General features: G+C 35.9%; 1 protein-coding gene across 3 annotated transcripts in view; it reads right to left on the reverse strand.

The window, feature by feature from the left end:
• Positions 1-24611, reverse strand: part of FBLN5 (fibulin 5) — a 125125-nt gene that overhangs the window by 40187 nt on the left and 60327 nt on the right. For all 3 annotated transcript variants that reach the window (XM_003756132.4, XM_023501264.2, XM_031952292.1), the window contains exons 5-7: positions 21767-21889; positions 8733-8849; positions 2803-2922 (exon numbers count right to left, since the gene is read on the reverse strand). In XM_003756132.4, the coding sequence (XP_003756180.1) occupies positions 2803-2922; positions 8733-8849; positions 21767-21889 (360 nt within the window). The remainder of the gene's footprint in view (positions 1-2802; positions 2923-8732; positions 8850-21766; positions 21890-24611) is intronic.

Genomic DNA, 24611 nt, shown 5'->3' on the forward strand with positions numbered 1-24611 from the left:
TTCCAATCCAGTAAATACCAATTAAGTATTGTTATGTCCAAGATGCTAGGTTAAGTTCAAGTCAGCCTTCCAGTATGAAGTCATCTCTGACAGATCTAACCACAGTGATCTCTCTTCTCTTGAGTCCTGAAGCATTAAAAGTGTGTATTATGTATTTTTGTCTTTGGTTATAATCAATTTAGTGCTTTGTCATACTGATCTCTCTGAATCCAGTTCAATAAACTTAGGTTTATTTCTTAAGTTTCTACTAATAATAATAATAGCTGTTTATGTAGTGTTTATTATGTACCTAGTGTTTGATAATTATTTTATTTGATCCTCACAATAACCCTATGAAACAGGTGCTATTATTATCCCCATTTTACAGAAAAGGAAAATGAGGTTACATGACTTGCCCGACACAGGTAGGAAATAGAAATGTCAGGATTTGAACCTAGAACTTCAGACTCCAAATCCACAAGACATTCTGTTTTCTGTTACATTTCCTGTGTACTTGTCTAATCAGTCAATTCTTAAGTATTTAAGATCTGGCTATAAGCAAAAAAAAAATCTCTTCCTTTAAAGAGTATACATTCTAATAAGGGATATAACATGTAAACCACTAAATAGATAGAAGATACATAGAGGGTAGAAGAAGAAAAAAGCAATTTCAGAAAGGAAGGCAACAAAGACTATTGGGAAAAGCTCTGTACTGAAGAATTTGTATGCTAATAACAAACTAGCATTCTATAGTCCTCAAACCCCCTAGACAGATAGAATTACTATGTTCATTTTAAAATAATAAAATGTATTTCTCTAAAAATGTTCTCTAATTTAAACATTTCATCAATTCCAACTGACTTTTTCCTCAATTGATTCAAATGAATGAGGACTTATTCTAATTAAGACAAGGGAATTCCAGTGCAAGAAAAGAATCTGAACAAATCCTTTAAAGTTTTATCTAATAGTTTTGCAAATAATCATTCTCTAGGACAAAACAATAAGGTATGCAAGGCAAGCAGAAAAGAATGTAAGTTTTATTTAATATTCTCTGTTCTCTGGAGAAAGAGGATTATGGGACAGGGAGGAAAAACACAAGTCAATTTTTTTTCAACTTTCAGCTATTCAGGGGAAGACTATCCAGGCCTCTTGCTTTCTCTGATTTGCCCAGTGCTATTGCCTTCCTTAGGATAATTGAGAACCTACTGAGTCACTGTTTTTTCTGCTCATTATCACTGTAGACAAGGAAATAAGAAGGAAGTAAATAGATCAGCTTTATATCTTGTTAGGAACTCTGATAAAAAGATTTAGTGGGAAATTTGTCTGGAACTAAGGAAAATGACATTTGGGATTCTTTGTGGATTTTGGTAATTCATAAACATTTGTCCCATGACCCTTTACCAGATATCCTTTAAGGCTGAATAATTATTAAATGATTTTATAACTTAAAAGATTGAATTGAAAAGACATCTTAGACTCTCAGTTACATTGTCAAGAAAGGAATGGAGTAAAGTGAAGATGATCACTCAGTCAATAAAATGAATTATATTGGATCTTTATTTCATTAAACCAATAATAACTCTTTCATGGCACCTTACAAGAGGAATTGGAAAGGGGATAGGTATTTGAAAGGAAGGGATCAAACTTGCTATAATATGCATCCAGATGGTAGAACTAAGATACAAAGAGATGGGTTGCTGTTAGTATTATGCTTTTAATCATGCTTCCACCACCATTTTCTTATTCAGAATGCCCTCTCCTCCTCTTTCCTACCTTTTTTCCAATCCAGTAAACACCAATTAAGTATAGTGGCCTAAACATAGAAAGGCCCCTATCAGACAACTAGATGGCATAGTGGATGGAGCATTGGGCATGGAGTCAGGAAGACCTGACTTCAAATCTAAACCCAGACCATTATTAATTAAATAACCCTTGGCAAGTCACTGAACCTTAGTTTCCTCCACTGTAAAATGGATATAATGGCTCTTACATGATTGTTGTGAAGATCAAATGAGATTTGTAAAGTGCTTAGCACAGTATCTGGCACATAGTAGGACCTTAATAAAGGCTTGTTGTCTTAATTGCTGTTGTCATAGTCAAGATCACTTAGTAGGATATTTGGTCATTCATTCAATACACATTTATTAAGCATCCACGAGAACACTGTTCACTAGACTAGGTAAAACATGTAATTATAGTCTGAAATAACCAGTGTATTAGAAAAATGAGAAATTAAGTGGTATGTATTGAGCTATTCTCCGACCTCCAAAAATACCCTGTGTTCTCATGCCTCCATAACTTTGCCTTGGAGGATACCACTCATCCTTGTTCTTGAATGCTCCCCTTTCCCAATCATATCTGGTGAATGCACACCCCTTTTTAATAGCTGGAATGAAATGCTCTTTGTCTTCCAAGAAGCCTTACATCAGCCCCCAGGGCCTTCTGGAAATCTCACAGAACTTGGTTTTGCATTTTTCTAGTGCACTAATCAAGTATTACTGTATTGCACCTTCTCCAATGTGAAATAGGTATTTAATAAGGTTTTGTTGGATGAATGAATGAATGAATGCATAGGGTAATAATTACCAAGTACCATATGCCAAATGTCAACCCTCCTGTGAATATTTTGTTAGTGCTTTTTCTCAACCTCACTCCTCATTCACACCCTTCTCTTTACCAGTTTGACTTCACATCTGTTTCCTAAGGATTTATGGCCTTACTGAGATATGCTAATAAACAAAAGTTATGCCAGAAGGTAGGAGGAAATATCCTCTCTCCAGGTCACAGATATTGAATGGGGGTCACCCTTCGGAAGGTCATTACCACTGCAGTGGACACCATCATCTTCAAGTTCATAGCCAGGGTCACAGCGGCAGATGAAAGAGCCAAATGTGTTGAGGCAGCTCTGTACACAGGGGTTCTCTGTCATACATTCATTCACATCTGAGGAAGGAAAGAAATCTCATTATCTCCTTTTTTCACAGCATGCTTTCTATGTCAACCTATACAAATGAAATGAAAATAGCTGGATTATTCATAGCCATCAGTGGCAAGCCTTTATTAAGTGCTAAGCATTGGGGATACAATTAATAAAAAAAAAAAAAAAAAAAAGTCCCTGCCCACAAAGAGCTTACAGTTTAAAGGGGAAGACTACATACAGAAGGAGGCAAGAAAGCAAACCTGAAATGGCCAAAGGGGACACCAGGGGGTACTCAATGCAAAGATATCTTTTCTCTATAGAAAGCATATAGGGCAGCAGATGCAAAGTCAGTGAGCTGAGTCTGTTTCTGTTCTCTATAAAAGAAGGTTCTGGGAGGAGGTTGGTACTCCATCATCCAGCTCCTCTGCCCTCCAATTAGAAGGAAGAAAAGGCTGAGGAAGATGGTGTTTAAACAAGGCTTAAGTTAGTCCCATGGTTGTTTTTTTCAGACACGTCCAACTCTTTGTGACTTCATGGCAGAGATGCTAGAATGATTTTCTGTTTCCTTCTCCAGATCATTTTACTGATGAGGAAACTGAGGCAAACAGGATTAAATAATTTGTCCAGGGTCATATCACTAGTTAGTATGAGAAGTCAATTTGAATTCAGGTCAGACCTGGCGTTCTACCCACTGCAAGTGATGAGTTTTTCCTGGGAAGACCATCTTGATCCATGGAATTGAAATCAAGCAGGATAGCAAATGAGAAACAAAGTATCATATCTGGCAACTAAGTAGTGCAGTGGATAGAGTACGGTACCTGGAATTAAGAAGACTGAATAAAAATCCTCTCAGAGATTTATTAACTACATGACCCTGGATAAATCACTTAATCTCTATTCTACCTCAGTCTCCTCATCTGTAAAATGAGGGTAACAGCACCTACTTCCCAGGATAAGTCACTTCATCTCTGTCCTGCCTCAGTTTCCTCATCTTTAATATGGGGATAATGACAGGGTTGCTGCAAATTTATCTGTCAAGCATTTTGCAAAACCTTGAGTGCTATATAAATATCAGCTATTATTATTATATCTCATACAAAATCATTTATTATTTTTATATCTCAGTATCCTTATCTATAAAATGAAGAGACTGGACTGATATGACCTCTAAGATTCCTCCCAGTTTTAAATCTATAACCCTTTGATACTATAATACCTTCCCAAGACATCAAACAAAGGTTCATTTTCTTTTGTCCCAGGTGGGATTAAACTAGCTCACCCCACAAGTCAGGAAAATTTCCATGATGCAAGTCTACTAGGTGGAGATTGAAGTTGACTAGGAGACCTGGAGACTAGAAGATATTCTAATGGGAGTCATTTAGGGACAGAGGAAGAAGAGTCCTAGGGCTAGGATGGCAGTGGAGAAAGTCCCTCCAGCTGTTCCTGTTCTAGAAAAATGAGATCGTCAAATAGCCCTCAAGAAAATGCTCCCAACACCCTTTGTGTACTCAAAAGTGATCCGAATCCTGACTCTGTCACATGACTTGGCAAGTAATAAAACCTGTCTTGCATCTCTCACTGACAGGTTATTGTGAAGAGCCAGTGATAACAGATAAGAAAGTACTCTGAAAAGCATAAGGTATTCTATAACACAGTCTTATTTTTACAAATCTTGGCAATGCATACAAGATTCAGCTGCTATCGGCAGGCACTGCTGATTTAAAAAAAAAAAAAGTTTCCATAGCATGTCTATGAATTCACATGTCTAAACCTACCCCCAATATACATAGTACCTTCCCTTTAAGAATATACTTGACCTTCTGTTTCTCAGAATCTTGGAGGACATATACACATTTTGGCCTTGAATCTGTATATTACATGGCTATCCAGGTTGGCAAAGAGATGGATTATATCCAAAATGACCTAATCTGATATCACACACCCTGAGCTGACAAATAGAATCCAGTCCCCTGGGAAACAGGCTCTGTTGGCTGTGAGACATTCCCTGTGCTAGCTTCCCAAGTATTACACTGGTTATTGTTATTTCAGTCACACTGACTTTTGTGACCCCATTTAGAATTGTCTTGGCAGAGACTTTGGAATGATTTGCCATTTTCTTCTCCAGCTTATTTTACAGATGAGGAAACTAAGGCAAAAAGGGTTAAATGACTTGGCCCAGGATTAGACAGCTAGTAAATGTCTGAAGTCCAATTTGAATTCAGAAAAATGAGTCTTCTCAACTCCAGGCCTAGCACTGTGCCACTTAGCTATCCTTTCACACTGATAGCAGTTTTCTTATTTTCACCACCATCATCACCACCTAAAGGAGCCAGGAACTCTGCCCCCTTGCACTGGGATGTGTGCACAGGTGTAAAAAGCCAGAATTTTGGAGAAGTATACTTGAAACAAGGATATTTACAACAAGGTGTTAACTCAGTGGACTTGATGAGATGATGGTTCTTTAGTTTACATATACTTAGTACTTAATATGGTGATGTAATGATTCTCTAGTTCACACATAATTAATATGCTGTAATGACATAATTACAATAAGGTATATAAGGGCTAAGGACTGAAAATGAGACATTCCATTTATGACCATCTTCCTAGTGGCTCTCCTGCCTCCTGCACTCCTCCACTAAGATCAAAGCTGGTCTAGAGATCCTCCAGAAAGCTAGTCTGAACATTACACACAGGGATGCTTAAATTTCTGCCTTTTCCTCTTTGGTTCCTTCAAAGGAAAAGTTCATCCTGCAGCTCTTAAGTCAAGAGAACTGAATTCTAGTCCTGATCTCACCATTTACTAATTATTAGGCAAATCACTTTGCATTTTTAGGTTTCAGTTTCTTCACCTGTAAAATTGGGATGCTGGACCAAATGAAGGAATCTTAACTTGGAGTCTGTGATCTTTTAAAAATGCTTTAATAACTATTTCAAATTTCTTGTGTGGTCATATATGTTTTTATTTCATGCATTTAAAAACATTGTTCTGAGAATTGTACTACCAAAGAGGTCAGTAACAAAAATGGTTAAGAACCCCTGGAATTAGATGATCTGAAATGTCCTTGTCAGCTATAATAGTCTAGGGCCTATACTGGCAATATGAATATAATAGAAATTTCCCAGAATCATTTGCAAGCACTGCCTTGGAGGGGTGACTAACAGAGAACATGGGATCAAACTCTTTCTGATACCTTCCTGTTTACCCAGCAATGTAGATATGATCCAACTGATTGAGTCATAATATCCTTCATCTAACATAGCCCAGCCAGGTCCAGAGCTCGCAGGCCAGGCCATTAATGGTGTAATGAGGAAACTGTCCCTGTGAAATCTGGTGACAGCCTCTAGACAAAGACCTCATTCTGTGTCTGCCACACTGGCTGACTGGGAAGGTGCCAAACCCCAGGACCCCCCACAGGACTTGCTCTAATTCCTGAGGTCTGAAGGCCACATTAACTTCCTGAGAAAAAGAAAAGATCAGATGGGAATTGTGCTGGCCAGTGGTGGTATTTGTTTTTCTGACTTATCAGCATTTGAATTGATTATGTGAAAACCAGGCTGTACTTTTGTTTCGTTATGCTTTTGTTGAGACTTGGGTGGAAAGGGAAATTATGCAGTAACCTCTGTTCTGAGTTTCATGCTCTGTAGTCCCAGATTTGGTGGGAAGGTTATAGACAAAGACATAAAAACAGTCCAAATGGTCTACGTTTGAAAGGAACACAACCTACCCTTCCCACTATAGAGACTATGAAGGCCTTATTCTGCCCTTAGATTGTAATAATTCACATTTCTATAGTATTTACTTTTGCACTTTCCTCACAAAACCCTATGAAATGTATAGTGCAAGTGTCATTTCCACTTCATACATGAGTCTCAACTAGGTGAACAGACCGTATCTAAGGTAATATAGTTTGGATTCACAAGAGTGGAGATTGAAGTAAACTTTGTGAGTTTCTCCTACACCAACAGACTCCTCTTTAAAGGAGGAGCAGCTATGTGGCTGACGTTATAGCACCCTAGATTTAAAACTGGAAAGGACCTTCAAGTCACTTAGTTCTATACCTTCATTTTACAGATGAGGTGACAGAGGCCCAGGGAAGCTGAGAGATTTACTGAATTTCTAAGGTAGAATTTTAATACAGGCATGATAAATGTGGAAACATGTATAAGAGAAATGCATATGTTTAACCTATACTGAATTATTTGCTATCTAGGGGAAAGGTATGAAAGGAAGGGAGGGAAAAAAGTTTGGAACACAAGATTTTGCAAGGGTGAATGTTGAAAACTATCTTTGTATGTATTTTGAAAATAAAAAGCTATTATTTAATTTTAAAATACTGCAAAATTTTAAAGAAAAGAATTTTTGTACAGGCAGATCTTCCAAATTCTAGGCCTAAGCTTAGAATTTGAACATAAGTACGCTCATAGTGACTCAAAAAGGAACAGCAACTCTGGAGAGATGAAGAAAGAAAATCTAGATATTAATCAGTTCACCAGGTATAAAAATAGCAGGCAAATCATTCTTCTGGTCCTGGTAATCAAGGAAATCCTAAGACTACTTAGAAACAGGCCCCTGGGTACATGGAATTGTAGTGCCACATTTATTGAGTGAGTACAGACAAAGAGGAGAATGACACACTATTGGCAAGAATGAAAATTAAACTAAAACAAGAGAACAAATGAAGGGAGAAAATGATGGAACTATATGGAAGCTGAGGAAATTTCAATCAATAGCAGTGGATTGTGAGCATGTTTGGGTACAGATCCATGACAGTTTATTGGTGAGTTCAAGAATGTGTGCTTGGAGATTGTAAGTGGAGGTCTGGGTGCAAATTCCCCAAGGATTTTGATGAGCATGGGGTGAGTCGCCATAGTCAGCAGTGGTCAGTCCCAGGCTTAGATCAGTCAAAAAAGTTTCAAGTCATCCTCACCTGTACAAAAGATCTCAGAGCCAAAGCATCAGAGCGTGGGTATTGATGAGTTCATTAGCACCCAGTATTAGTTCTGTTCCTCAAGAGATACTAAGATCTTTTGAGAATTTTAAGGAAACCTATGGGATCAACTATCTGTTCCCCTCTTTAGCAAGTAAGACCTATAAACCTGAGTCAATGCACTGAGGCATATTTATTTAGTAGGTACATGTGGAGAGAATAGAATGCCTAATGTACACTGGAACCTTATATAGAATCATTTTAAATTTTGCTAGTCAGTGTGGCAAATAGTATTAGAGCAGGCTTTGAAATTAGGATTTCACATTGCCCTTCTGATACATACTGGGTCTATTACCCCAGCTAGCTAGTCATTTAAATTTTCAGTGTTCTAGGTAACTCTCTAGGACTACAAGTTGTACAGCTGTAGTAGAAAGAGGTTTCTCACCCCAGGCCTTCCAAGATCAATGTAATCACAAGTACAATCTCTATCTCTTTGAAGAAAAAGAAATGAACCATAGATAAGGAAGCTCTTTCTGAAAAATTTGGTCTTGATTCTTGAATTTGATTGTTGACACAGCTTCAAATGAACAAAAAAAGTAAATAAGGCAATTCTCATATGAGACATCAAATACAGCTGTGTCTAAGAAACCTAGTCTTTCTATGGACAGCTGGCTGAAGTTCTTACCCCAGCAGCCCTCAGAAGGGTTTATATATTTGCTTAGTCACATAGCCTAACATCAATACTTGAGTTTCTAAAAGTATTCAAGATGAACAATGAGGAATAAAAATATTATTTTACTGTTTCCAACATTTCTAAAAAGTTCAGACTATGAATGTAAATTTAAAATCAAAATATAATTTAGATTTTCAGTTTTTTAAGGCTATTACTCAAAAAGAAATACCTTGGCAAGATCTTCCATCCTCATTGAGGGTAAAACCTGGGTTGCATGTACAAGAATAAGAGCCAGGGACATTAGCACATAGCTGCTGACAGTAGCCATAACGACACTCATCTATATCTGAAAATATAAAGAAAAAAAAAAACAGGTCAGGTTACTTATTTATTCATCTCCATCTTCATCCTCATTACCCATATTTCCTTCCTCCCATCAGGATCACCATCACTAACATTGCTGTCTCAGTCATGAATATCACCTTCACCACCCCTGCCATCATGGTACACTGGGAAGAGTCTAAACCAGTAGTCCTCAAACTTTAGTTCTCAGTATCTTTATGGCATTAAAAATTATTGAGGATCTGTCAAAAGAGTTTTTGTTTATGGGAGTTATAATTATAGATATTTACCCTATTAGAAATAAAAACTAATCTTGAATTTGTAAACCCTCTGAAAGGTTTTCAAAAACCTCCCAGGATTCTCTGAACTACACTTTGAGAACCACTGGTAAACCCAAGAGTTTTAGTCCAAGAGTCAAGGATTTGATTTTGAGTTCCAGCTTTGCCATCAGCATACTCCACATGTGAGCTTGGACAAATCATTTATTTGTGTGGGGGTGGGTTGTTTTTTGTTGTTTTTTTTTGTTTGTTTGTTTTAATGAGGAGGTTGGATTAAATGATTTTTAGTTCTAATGTTCTAGTCCTTCTATCATTATCCTAATGTTTGTAACATTACTTTGGCTGCAATAGAAAGTTCCTGTCCTAAACAAATGAATTTCATGAACAAGACTAAGATCACACAAAAATAACTAGAAACACATACGAGGCATTAAGGAATCCCCTAAATAACAATAACAATACATTAAAAGTATACAATAAGATTACAAGTACCATTTTAAATAAACTCCCAATAATAATGCAATGACCTAATATATCATTACATCTTGATACTTAATACCTTGTTTCTATAGAACTAACTGTTCCCAGTAAAATTATTTCACCTAATATGTTTTTGAGTGAAAAATGTCATATGACCAGGTATCAGTCTCCAGTGAATAAATGGTCAAAGTATAGAAACAGTTTTCAAAAGAAAAAATTTTAATGATTAACAACAATATAAAATATTGATCCAAAATCATTAATAATAAGAAAAATCCAAATAATTCATTTTATTTTACATTCATTAAATTGGCAACAATAACAACAAAAGACTAAGGTTATCTGTGTCTGAGGGGCTGAGCAGATTAAATATATAATTGATGGAGCTGTCAATTGGTTGAACAATTCTAGAAAACAATTTGAAAGTATGTTTTTCTTTAACTAAAATGTCAATACTCTTTTAAAGCTCAACAATTCTTGTAGGCATATGCTCCATTGAAGCCAAAGGCAGGAAGAAAAAGCTCATATACACAGGAATGTGCTGGTTAATGTTTAATAACTGGCTCTCTTGGGAAGAATTGTAAACATGACACAATTTTAAGTTTAATTGGTGTTATTAACATTTTCTCCAAAACTTTGTCTAGACAGTCAACAAAACAATAAATCAAACATGGTTTGCTGATTTCTGAGATAAACAAATGCTCGTACTAAAAATTTAACAATCGCTTTCATGAAGGGCCATATGAGTTTATTCCAACATGTCACTGAATATACAATTATATGTATATTCAGCACTTTATGTAGTAGCAAAGAACTGAAAAAAATTGTAGTAGATGAATCAAATGAAATGTGGCTTTGCTATATAAGACATGATGACTACAAAGAATTCAAAAAAGGAATAGAAAGACATATTAGCTAATGCAAAATGAAATATACAGGAAAACAATACATGCAATAATTATGAGAGAAGTTATAGAAAAATGCTCTTTACTCCCTTATTTAAATAAAGACTTGAGGGACTATGGATGTGGGAACATTTATCATTAGTATTATACTAGTTGATGTATTAGTTTTGATTAAATGATTTTTCTCTTGTTTTACTCTGTGTTACAAAAGATAGTTGAGCAGAGAGGTATATATGTTCATAAATGAAATGAGATATGGAAGCAAAAGCTATTAGTAAAAAAAAAATTTAGGGAGCTTAATTATCAATCCTAATTAAGAGCAATCTATAAATCTATAAAAAGCAATTGTTCCAAGAAAAAAAATCAATGACCATCTATATATTTCATGATATGCTCTCTAGGCATTTCAGTTATGTCTTTGTGACCCCATTTGGGGTTTTCTTAGCAAAGATATTGGAGTGTTTTGCCATTTACTTCTCAGTCTATCTTATAGATGAGGAAGCTGAAGCAAATATAGTTAAGTAACTTGCCTAAGATCACATCACCAGTAAGTGTCTGAGGCCAGATTCAAACTCCAGGTCCAGCACCTTATTCACTGTGCTACTTAGCAGCTCTTAAATGATATAGTGGTCCCAGTACCCATACCCTTTTGAACATCTGTATATACAAGTAATGAAAAGGGAAAAAAAACTCATCACCACAATAAAAGGGCAGCAAATCAAATACTTAGATTGTATCAGACAGATATTTTCTTGGTACTTCTGTCACTATGCCTACTGATCTCTTTACTGAACTCCAATCTCAAAAGCTTCTGCTGCCCCCAGTATCCTATTACTATACCAGTTAGCTCTTGGCTTTGGTATTCCTAAGCAACTCCTTGTTCCTGACCTGAATTGGGTTTTGGTTTTTACTCAAGCATTGGCATCTTTTCTCCAAAAAAAAAAAGGATCTACCTTGGTCTGATGAATAATTATCTGCCTACCTGGAGCCTATCTACATATGTTAGCTTCCTTCTGAGAACTCAAAAATAAGCTTCTTGAGATTTAAGAATTGTATCTCATGTTTCATGGTACCCTCACCCCCATTCCAGGGGCAATCAATCCAAAACTAAATGCATGGCCAAGAAAAAAAAATCAATTGAATTTGATTAAAATAGACAGTTCCTCATTCCTAGAATTTATCCCTTTCTTTATTTACACTTCTTAGAATTCCTAAGTTCCTTCAACACTAAAATACCTCTCCCACAGGAAATTTTTAGTGATCCACCCACTCCCCACTCTAGATGTTGTCTTCTTTTGAAAACTTACCTTTTATTTATTTTTTTATATTTTTTTTATATACACAAGTGTACTTATTGTTTGCCTTGAGGTCCTTGAAGACAAGGACTATTTCATTTTTCTATTTCATCCTTCCTTTCCCAGTGGGGGTTAAATCAATGCTTGCTGATTGATCTAATAAGTTACATATGCTTTGCTAGTCTTCACTGATATCCTGTTCTGAAGCCTTATTATTGCATGAAAGGGACCTGATTTTGGCTTCTCTCCCAATTTCCACCAAGCTACAAAACCCTGTAGTAAGAGCGATGAATAGATATGTTCCTGATTATCCACCTAGATAACTATTCCAAATTCATAGAATCTTTTTATCAATTCACCAAAAGATAATGACTTTTTTTTCAGAATCATCACAACTCTTAAAACTTCTCTACCAAATTAGAGAGAGATTGTGATCTCTGTAGAGAATATACCCATGGACAAAATTAGTGACCCTTGATATTGAAATATGCTTTTCTACGACTTATTTATGAGGCAATGGATAGAACCCTAAACCTGGAGTCAAGAAGACCCAAATTTAAATGCTGCCTTCTGCACTTAAGTATCTGTATAAACCTGGAAGTCACTTAAACTTTCTAAGTCTCAGTTTTCTCATCTTTAAAAATGGAAATAATAATTGCATCTATTTCACAGGTTTAGTGTCAAGGCTGAGTGAGGTAATATAGGTAAAATACCTTGCAAGTCTTAAAGTTTTTTTTTTTTTAATAGATAGCTATTCTTAGAGAAATTAGTTATAACTTCTACCCAATAATAGAATTTATTTGTATTACCTAATTTATCATATTTATTTATTTTGTTCATGATTAATTATTTATATTTATAATTTATTTTATTTTTTATTTATTGCTTATATTTATTTATTTATATTACCTAACAACACACTAAAAGCTAGTAGTGAGGGATGATTTGAGGTAATATTCTGGGGCAAAATAGGAAACAGAACTGAGCTTCAAGAAAGACCATAGATCCAAAGTGGTTAATATACATTCAGACAAAAGAGTTGACTTCCCAACTAACAACAATGCAAGATCTTAATACCAAGCAACCATTTCTTTTCAACAATTTTTTTCCCTAAGGCACCTGATTAGTACCTGGAAAAACTATAATCTTGCAGTTTAATTCAATTTAACAAGCACTTATTAGGTTCCTACTATGTACCAGGCATTGTGCCAGATGGTTAAACAATTCTGATGCCCTCGATTCAAAGAACCACATTTATTAGGTAAATAACAAAAAAATGCTGTTAGATCAGAGACCACTTATATGGTCTAACCCTTTACTTAATGGGTAAGTTATGGCCATTGGAGCAGCCAAGGAAATATATAAATGATCACAGCATTTTGTTGGCTGAATTATAAAAATGTTGCTAATTTTATTCTCCCTCAGATTTTCCCTTCTGATTCCAAAGAACTTCTTTAAATAAACATGAGTGTCTAAATATATAACATATGTGTATATGCATATGTATATATAACTGTCAAGGGAGGGGATGGTTAGTCTAAAACAGAAAAGGAATCCCTAGCCTAGTTCCAATGGACTCCTGGCCAAGGTCATTAAGGATGAATGTGTTCAACTATCAAGAACACAAGATTGGTTTAAGAGGAGTATCGGGTAACAATTCAACTGGGAGACATGTGAATCCAATCAACACCAAGATGTGAGGGCAAAGGATGGAGTCACTCCCTGAAGCAGAACAGACAATAGATAAACTGACAAACACAACTCTTCTTCCTCTCTGTACTGTGCCTAGGTAAGCATCTGTTTTTTGAGGGTACAAAAGACTTGTAAATTGGCATTCAGTCAATGGTGTATATACTTACACACTTGCTTAGACATACCAGCTAATTTTTTAGAGTAGGAATCTGAATGACTGACATTTTCATTCTTCCCCCACCCCGCAGTGATTTCTCCAGTATATTACTGTGAGGTTTTAGAAAACATGTCACAAATGCTGTTGGAATTCTGATAAACGTGACTCTTTCCCACAACGAGATGATTCAGGCCAGTTCCAAAGGTCTGTGATGAGGAGAATCATCTACACCCAGAGAGAGGACCGGAGAAACTGAGTGTGAATCACAACATAACATTTTCACTCTTTTTGTTGTTGTTTGCTTAAATTTTGTTTTCTTTCTCATTTTTTTCCCTTTTTGGTGTGATTTTTCTTGTGCAGCAAGAGAATTATAGAAATATGTATAGAAGAATTGTACATGTTTAATATGTATTAGATTACCTACCATTTAGGGGAGAGGGTGGGGCAAAGAGGGGAAAAATTTGGAACACAAGATTTTGCAAGGGTCAATGTTGAAAAATTATCCATGCATATATTTTGAAAATTAAAAGCTTTAATAAACATTTTTAATGCTGTTGGAGCCATCCCTTATTCCCACTCCTCTATAATCTCATGCATAAAACCCATCTTCTGTATAAAATTCTTATCACCATTACTCAAAGAAAAAGAAAGATTCTTTTAAAAGTGATCTTTAAATATTTGGATTGTCACAGGGTTAAACTTTACTCTGATTAATCATACTAGCAAATCTTAGTTCTGGAGCACAGTTAATAAGACACACCTTCTTCCTCTTATTAGAGAAATAGAGAATTATGGTCAGTCAGTCAGTGGGTCAATAAGCATATATTAAGTACATACTGTCAACCAGGCACTATGTTAAGCAGAAAAAAGGGAGGGGGTGAATAAAGTCCCTGCCCCAAGAAGCTTACATTCTAATTGGGTAAACAATTTGAAATAACTAAATGTATACATCAGAGATATATACAGATTAGATGGAAAACAATCTGAGAAGGGAAGGTATTAGCAACTGAACCAGTATGAGCCTTGTATTACTATACAAGTTTTGAAAAAAGATGGAAAAGTTTAGAGATAGAGGTGAGGGGATAGAGCATTTCAGATATATGGTTCAGACAACATAAAAATCCACTAATCAAACATGGAGTGTCGCATTCAAGAAATGGCCCACATACATTGTGAGACATCAAATCACAGAATCTCAAAATTACAAAAGATCTTGGACATCATTTAGACCACCCCATATCTGAACAAGAATGCCTTCTGTAATATGTCCAAAGAGGAGTTCCAAAAGGGTGAGATTAGGAGAGAGGACATTTCAGTCATGGGGAACAATCTGTGACAAGGAATGGAGATGGGATGGATTGTCACGTATGAGGAAAGAAAGAAGGAAACAAGCACTTATTAAGCATCCAGTATCTGCCAGGAACTGTGCTAAGTGTTTTATAAATATTATCTTGTTTAATCTGCACAACTCTGGAAGATAAGCATTACTATTATCCCCAATCCATAATGGGGGAACTGGGGTAGATAAAGGTTAAGTGATTTGACTAGGACTATGCTGCTATAGTAAACATTCAAACTTAGGTCTTTTTGACTCCAGATCCAGAAATTTCTTCATATGCCATTCAGTTGCCTCTGGGCAAGAAGGACCAAAAAATACAAAGCAAAACGATACATAATAATATATAATAAGACTAGAAAAGTAGATGAAGGGCTTTAAATGCCAAACAGTGGAGTTTGTCTATCATCCTAACGGGAATAGGGAATCATTAGTGCTTCTTAAGGTGAGGAATAACATGATCTAACCTGCAGTTTAAGAATATCAATTTGGTAGTTGTGTGCAGGATGGAATAGAGAGGCAAAAAGCTGGATGCAGGGAGATCAGTTAAGAAGTTATTGTAGCAGTCTATGAAAAGAGGTATAAAATATATCAAATAGTAAAGGATTCAGATATCATGGATGTTAGCAGAGTAGGATGGATGAGTTAATAACATTTGGAAATTGTGATTGGAAATAGAAGGTAAGAATGAAAAGGCAAAATTGGATATGGAAGGTAAACAAGAATTAAAGTTGAGGATGATTCCCAGCTTGTGGTGCCCTAACCCTCCCCCTTTTCATTTGTGCAATTAGACTTGGGGAAATTTAGTTTAAAAAGAACCTTAAGGTTCCAATTCCTCTTCACATACCATTATGACACAATGAAGGATTAAAAAAATATATATATCCAGAGGCCCACACTCTGACTCCATCCTTGCCCAAAACTACCCTGGGAATAGAATTATTGTCAAGGACAAAGACACCAAGTTATGTTATCTTGTCACCTGCCTCAACTCAAAAACCTAAGTTATATCCTTGTTAAAGCTTCTATCTATCCAAGAATGGTCCTCCTGCCCTGTCTTACAGGACCTGAGCCATAATCCCCAAGATATAAATGTCAAGTTAACTCCTCTCTCCCTGCTTTCTCTTTGAAGTAAAGATAACAATAGCTGCCAGATATAAACAAACTAATGGTATTCTAGGCTTCTGTATCCTGCTTTTCATTTGTAGCTAAAAGCCTATATAGCTTTTATGTAGCTATATAGCCTCAGTTCCTCTGCACCAAATGCTTTGGAAGCATATTCCCATTTGGTCAACTAGCTTATTGAACTCTCCAGATTAAAATTATTAAATCTTTACTTGCCTCAGTTTCTCTGGTATTACTGTGGGTGATGGAAGAATGATGATACTCTCAACAAGAAATAGCAAGTTAGGAGAAGAAAAGGATTTAGGTGAAAAGATAATGAAATCTAGTTTGAACACATCGAATCTGAGGTACCTATGGGACATCAGGATGGAAGTATCTAGCAAATAGTTGGAGATGCTCTCAAGATAGAAATGAAGGTAGCATACATAGATTTGGAAACTACATGAAGGTGCTAGTTGAGTTCATAGGAACTGATACAATCAATGAGAGAGAATGTAAAAAGAAAAGGGGAAAAACCAAAATAAAACTGTGAGGTATACCTATGAATAGAGAATAAAATGAAGATGATGGTACTACAAAAAAGATTAAAAAAACTATTAGACAAAATTGTCATTCTTTGCAAATAATATGATGGTATATTTAGAGAATCCTATAGAATCAACTAAAAATTAATGACTTTAATTTTTTAATTTAAAAAGTTTTTCAATTAACTTTAGAAAAGTTGCAGGACACAAAATAAATCCATATAAATCATCTGTATTTCTATAGGTTACCAACAAAGTTCAGTAGCAAGAGATACAAAGTAAAATTCCATTTAAAATAACTGTAGATAATATAAAATATTTGGGAGTCTATCTGCCAAGAACAGAATTACAAAACACTTTCGATACCAATAAAATTAGATCTGAAAGAACTGTTAGAGAGGTAGAAAGAGAACTCTGACCAAAAATTTAGGGTAGAAAAAGTATCTATGGATAATTAGCTAACAATATCAAACATTGCTGAAAGATCAAAAAGGATGAAGACCAATAAAAAGCTATTGATTGGATTTAGAAAGAGAAGGAGAAGAAAAAAGAAGAGGAAAAAAGGAGGGAAAGAAGAAGGAGGAGGAGGAGGAGGAGAGGGAGAGGGAGAGGGAGAGGGAGAGGGAGAGGGAGAGGGAGAGGGAGAGGGAGAGGGAGAGGGAGAAGAAGAAAATAATCACTGGTGATCTTGGAGAAAGATGTTTCAATCAAGTAGTGGGGTCAGCAGAGAAGAAGCAATCAGGAGAGAACCAAGTGGGTGGTGACAAAGTGGAAAGAAACGGCCTTTTTTTCTGTGAAGGAAAGAAATATGTGGTATGATAACTTGAGAGGGTAATAGAATCTAATGTTTTTTGTTTTTTGGGTTTTTTTTTAAGGAAAAGAGAAATCTGAGCATACTTGTAGGCAACAGGGAAAGAACCAAATAATAAGAAGAGAATGGAGATAGGGACTAGACTCAATTTCATTAATTAAAAGGAACTCCCATGTAAGGAAACTCTTCTACCAATGCAAGTCAGCACCTTCTCTGCAACTTATAGTCTTGGAGAATTGCCTAGAAAACTGAGAAGTTAAGTGAATGACGTATAATATAATAATACAAAGATAGACTGGAGCTGGGTTATAAAAGGCCATGCAGGTCACACAAGGCCACACAATCAATATATGTCAGAATTGGGTTTCAACCCCAACTCTTGCCTACTTGAAGGCCAGCTCTCTGATATATGCTATATCTAGTATAATTCAAATTAAAAATTAGGGAAAGAGGGGAGAATTAAATATATGAGACCCTAGAGGGGACAGAGAATATCCTCACTCTTTGCTGCCTTTCTGAACCTTTCTCTTCCTTCAAAGGTAAGTGTGAATGCCATGACATCTAAAGAATTTCCCTTTAACTTTTAAACTAAAAGCTCTTTCTCCCTTCTTGTATTTTCCTAGAAGAATTTGTCTGAATCACTTTCATGCCCATCACACACTACCTTATCTTATACTTATTCTGCCCTCTATGTCCCAATCACTACAATATAGGCGTGTATGTTATCATTTATCTTTGCATCCTCAGCATCTAGTACAGGGTCTTTCACATAATAGGCACTTAAATATTCGATTACATTTAAATGAATTAATTTTAACTGACACTTGTAAGATGGTGCCACCTGCTGGAACAAGTGTGTCATCCAGCTTAGAAAACCATAAAGGGGGCAGCACACACAACTTTTATTTGATTTTCCCCATTAAGTGCTCTGTGATCCCATGATACTGGATTCCATTGTTCCTTGCAAAGATTCGGTGGATTTGTTATTTTTTTTCCTATGACTTTCATTGTCCTATACTTGTAACATTTTCCCCTCCTTATCCATCTCTTTGCTTCCCTGACTTCCCATCCCTGCTAAAATCCTATCTTTCTACAAGTAGTTTTTCCTAATCACCCTGAATGCCAGTTAATTTCTGTTGCTATTGGTTAGTAATGGTTTCACTTTCCTTCCCCAGCTGCCAACTCGATTGTGGGTTAGTTGAGTCATCAGTTGAGCAGATAAAAGAATAGAAAGCATGGTTATCAAATATGTAAATCACATATATCAGGAAGAGACAGTTAACATTGGATGACAGAATAGAAATTTAATAAAATTAGATTTAAAAAAAATAAATGTAAATTCCTACACTTAGATTCAAAAAATCAACAGCACAAGTTTAGGACAGGAAAATTATCTCTAAAAAACAGGACATTCAAAAATGAAGTGGGAGATTTATTTGACTGCTTGCCATGGCCAAAAAAAATCTATGCAATCTTGGGCTACATTAACAACAACATCTAAAAATGTGAGAAGTCATAGTTTTGCTATATACAATCCCAGTCAAATCTTACATGGAATATTATGTTCAGTTCTGGGCACTACATCATAAAAAGAATATTGAAAAAGTGAAAGTCATCCAGTGTATGGAACTTTAAAATTATAATATTAATTCATTTAATGCAAGGGTATTTATTTAGACTATAGTAGATAAAGCATCAGGTGGGGTAGGGAAGACTGATAGCTATCCTCAATACAAGGTGTCCCAGAATTCTAAGCTTTTTATAGCTGCATTAAGACTTTTGGGACCCTCTGTATTCAGACTTGTTAGAAATTTGTTCTTCAGAGGCAGCTGGATGGCGCAGTGGATAGAGCACCAATCCTGAAGTCAGGAGGACCTGAGTTCAAATTTGGTCTCAGACACTTAACACTTCCTAGCTGTGTGACCCTGGGCAAGTCACTTAACCCCTAGGAGCCATCATTCTATCCTATACTCAGCTGTCAAATTGCACTTTCTAAGGTGCAAATCTAACACTTCTACCACCATCCACCCTCACCCCCATTCAACAAACTCTGGCAGTTCTCTATGACCTCTAGAATATTTGAAATCTTCTCTGTGACTTTGAAAGCCTTTGATAGATAATCTATCACTCTTACATCTTACTCCCATGTGTAGCCCCATCATACTGGACTTCATATTTTCTTGCAAATATTCTATGGGTCTGTTTGTTTTTCTATGACAATAAAAGTACAGAAATGATTCTAGGTGAGTCAGACAGGATCTAAGAGAGATCATGTGCCTGCCCTTCAACTCAACACTTGCATGAGAGGGAAGACTGGGAAACAGAAATGGAATTAGTCCAAGGATTAATGGGCAGGGAATCCCATTCTCAATCCAGCCTGGGCTGTATGACAGGAAAGTCCAGGCTTGGAAAGGAGGGGGAAGGGTGTGGCAAAAAGCCTGTGTTAGAAAATAGAAGAAGATAAAGATAACTCCTCAAAATGGACATTAAAAGGCCCTTCCTCTGGAATTTCATGGTCTTTTTCGTTTGTTTTTTAGGATTAATCATGACCAATGAAGAGTTCAGCTGGGTATATTAACTAAAGTCCAGGAAGACAGCCTAGAGAGATGAGTCCATACTGTAAAACTTCCTGAAGGAAAGGCATACTTGACAGCATGTATTATCCATTACTGGTTACTTAGCATAAAAATAAATTCTTCCAAAGGTGTTATAGATCATAGAGGGTGTGATCTTGGAAGAAAGCAATCACTGTAGCGGAAGATGGCAAAACCATATACAAAAAAAAAAAAAATATATATATATATATATAAAAGGACCTCATTTTTATCATTCTCTTATCCTATTTTGATTCACTTGTCATGAAAGAGACATAATTGTCAGAGTCTAGGTGAAGTAAATTATCTCTGGTACTAATCTATTCATGCTCAAAGCAGAGGCACTAAATTTTGTGATAATGGGAGGGTTTTAAAAATGCCTATTAGCTTTCATACTATCATGTACTAGCATGTATGTCCCAGTGTGGCATATATATAAATTCAAACCTGACTCAAAATGTTAGACAGTTATAGATTCTTAGAACCATGGAACTTCAGAGTATAAAAGGACCTCAGAGACCATCCATTCTAACACCTCTCTGATACATTAACCTCTCTGCAATATTCCCAACGAATGTTTATCTGACCAATATTTGAAGAACTCCAGTGAAAGAGGAAATTCATTATATTTGATATATTTTTCTTACATATCTGTTTCTCTCCAAGACCCTCTGGAGTCAAGTAGAACAAATTTAATCCCTCTTCAAAATTATATCCCTTCAGATACTTGAAGACAATTATCCTATTCCCCCAAAGTCATCTCTTCTCCAAGATTGGAATGTTTGTTTTCAACTCATTCTTGTATGAAGCAGTCTTTAGACCTGGGAAAGCTCTGTGATCCATACCTCCTGACATCTTCACTAAAACTCAGCTTTATTCATCAAGAAAACCTTGGAAAGAGAAACACCCATCCCCTTCCTTCTGTGCCTTTAGGAACTCCTTTTGGATATGTTTCACAGTTCCTCTAGGAGAGACTTTCAAACAACATAATCTTGTCTTAGAAAATTCAAATTGACAGGGTTTTTTCCAGGAAAACACAGCACAGGAATCACACCCACAGAAACTGACGTGACAGCTGGACAGCACCATGAATTCATTTCCTTGCCTAAAATACAACCCAAAGAAAGGAAAAGGGGAACAAAACCCAAAAATAATAAAAATTTTAAAACATGTTGTAAATGCCAAATGTACGACACAAACGCTCAATTGGCAGTTTTTTATGGTAATCTTTTCTCATGTATCCTTGAGAATGCACATACAGCCCAAGGCTATTTTATATTATTTTATTTTATAAGGATATGTGAACTTGAATTATCCTGCCTTCAGGATAACAACTTCAATTGCTATATCTTAATTAAACTGGCCCCAGGAGATATGTTTATCTCTGGACAGATTCCTATGCCTGATTTGCTGCATTCCAACCTTAAAGGTCTCATTCCTAATTTTAGGTATACTCCCATAATGCCAAGAAATCAGGATTAGGTTTACATTGTTCTTATTAATACAACATAGAACATGTAACCATGAGATCTTAGTCAGTGAATTGCCTTTTTATAAAGATGACGTTAATAATGATGGGAGAGGACTTTCAGGAATTGGTGAAATTAAACCATATGTCATCAGGGCATTCCCCAAAACCCTTTCTGAAGCAATATAACCCTGATTACTGTTAACACCCTAGATAAACTAGGTTGTAAAAAAGAATTTTTTTTAAAAGGCATTACCTAAGCACTGGCCCTCCAGGAGCCAGTATCCATCTGTACAAGAACAGGTGTATCCTCCTTCAGTGTTGATGCAGATCTGGGTAGGGTTGCACTGATGAGAATCTGTTGCACACTCATCAACATCTGTAACAGAAACAGATACCAAGAGAGTTTATATCTATTGTCAATAATGGAATACTCACAGGCAGCAGATTTATATGGCCATGGATGACAGATCAGAAATTCTTAGAATGTAAGAGTTATAAAACACAGAGACCATTTCAAATAATATCCTCTAAAATATATCCAACAAGTGCTCACTCAACCTTTGCTTAAAGACCTCCAATAAGGAGGAACTCGTATTTTACCTGTCAGCTAAATCTATTTTTGAACAACTTTACTTGTTAGTAATTTTTTTCTTTGCACGGGGCCAAAATTAAATTCTCTAACTTCTACCTGTTGCAATACTATCTAGCATCAAGTCTAATGCTTCTTCCTCATGAAAGTCTTTCATATAATTGAAGAGAACTATCATAACCCCTCTAAAACTTCTTTTCTCCAGGTCAAACATCAGTCACCAGAGCCTTTTAAAAGTCTTCCATGTAACGTGTTCTTCACTCCTTTGCCACCCTCATCCATCCCTTCTAGACACTCAAGCTTGTCTATATTTCCTAAGGAAATATAGACAAGCTTGCCCCACTGAGAAAGTGAATACAGCAAAAAAAAAAAAAAAAAAAAAAAAAAAAAAAAAAAAAAAAAAAAATCAAATATGGGATCAGGAAAACCTATATTTGAATTTCACTTTATTAGCTGTGTGAACAGGGACAAATAACTTCATTTTTCAAACCTCAGTTTCCTTATCTGTAAAATAAAGACTATGATATTATGTAGGGTTTTTGTGAAAGATGGAGTGAATTACAATTAATATTAAACACAAAGTTCTCTGCAAAACTTAAAGCTTGTGTAAGATGGTATTTTTTCTTGTTACCTAATAGAGGTCACATAGAAGCTATCCAATAAATGTGTTTTGAATTCAGCCAGATTCCAGCACAGATAGGTTTTTTTATGGGACTTTGATTTCAAATGAAGAGGATAGCCCCTGGATAATAAATAATAATCATAATAAATAATTTTAAAATAACTAATATTTTTAAAGTCAATTACTTTAAAATTATCTCCTTTGTGAGGATGTCTTGTCAGTTGTTTTCAGTCATGTCCAACTCTATGATCCCATTTGTGGTTTTCTTGGGAAAGATACTAGTTTGCCTTATCCTTCTCCAGCTCATTTTACAGATGAGGAAACTGAGGCAAATAAGATTAAGTGACTTGCTGAGTCACAGAACTAGTAAGTGTCTGAGGCCACATTTGAACTTCCTAAGTCCCAGCCCAGCACTCTATCCTGTATCACTGTACCACTAACTCTAACAATAAGGATTGTAGCTTTCAGACATGACATCAAAAGTCTAGCCTGATTCTCTACTTATAAATGTCCCATGTTCATGCCCATTTCTGCTTTACAGCCACAATTGGATCTGCCCATTAAGCATGTTTCCCAGGGGAGCAGACTAATAATGCTTGGCAAGCAGCCTCTTCAGCAATAATCCATAGCTCAAGTATGTGATAATAAATAATACTATCGGCCAGCACATATTTATACTATTCAGGCACAGTGAGTGATGGATGGCAATTTTATCCTGGGAAAAACATTGTCTCAGGAATGTTCTCTCTATGCCTTACCCTATAATAAATGGAGAGTGAGGGTAGACATGAGGGGGCCAAAGGAAATGGGAGGAGAGTGGCTGAAGGAGGTTCCCAGCACTCATATTTATGCAACATACCATATGCAGGGTGTGCAACATAGATATCTAGATATATTTATATTTTAATGACTATAGTTAATATTTTCTCAAGTGTTTCAGTCATGTACAACTCTTCATGACCCATTTGGAGTTTTCTTGGCAAAGATACTAGAGTGGTTTGCCATTTCCTTCTCCAGCTCATTTTGTAGTTGAGCAAACTGAGGCAAATAGGATTAAGTGACTTGCCTAGAGTCACATAGCTAGATTTAATGCAAGATTCAAACTCAGGTCTTCCTGACTTTAAATCCAGCCCTCTATCTTTACCACCTAGCTGCCATAGATCACAACCCTCTTCTACTTAGTAGTTGTCTTCACGCATTGGTGAGATAGAAAAATCGCTTGATGAATGAATGAATGAATGAATGCACAAATATGCCTTTATTAAGCCCCATGTGTCAAGAACTGTATTAAGTACTGGAGGTACAAAATATAAAATGAGATTATAGTCTAGCCCTCAAGGAACTTCTAATCTAACAGGGAAACAACTCATATGTTTTGGTTTGGGATAATAGAGATGGTAAGAAGAGTTATAAGGCAATTGATTGGCGTGTCCTTTCTAAGTAGAAATGAAACTATTAACTTGATTATAGTTTCAGAAGTAGGAAAGGAAGAAGAGTAATGTTAAAGTAGATGACAGAAGATGCTCAAAGTGGAATATAAAGCACGGTTGGGACCAGGGAGATGGATCAAGTGATGAACCCTTAGCTATGCTAGTGCTGGAGAGGCAGTTCAGAGTTTTTTATCTGTTAACATAGTCTTTGAAAAGAACATAGGTCACTTCCCATGCCATAATAAAGATTGGAAAAATATTTTAATGGTAAAATATAATAATATAGGTATTATTAGTATAATCTCTCATGTATAGTGTTAGTGTACCTGACAAATATAAGACTGGAAATTGACCCTAGAGTAAGAAAACTATGTGCTTCCAAGTGGGGCAAAAATGACTCTTCACACATTCCATGTCACAGCCAAAATTGCCTATATTGGATATATTTGACTTAAAT

This window comes from Sarcophilus harrisii, chromosome 2 (assembly GCF_902635505.1).
Source record: "Sarcophilus harrisii chromosome 2, mSarHar1.11, whole genome shotgun sequence".
NCBI lineage: Eukaryota > Metazoa > Chordata > Mammalia > Dasyuromorphia > Dasyuridae > Sarcophilus > Sarcophilus harrisii.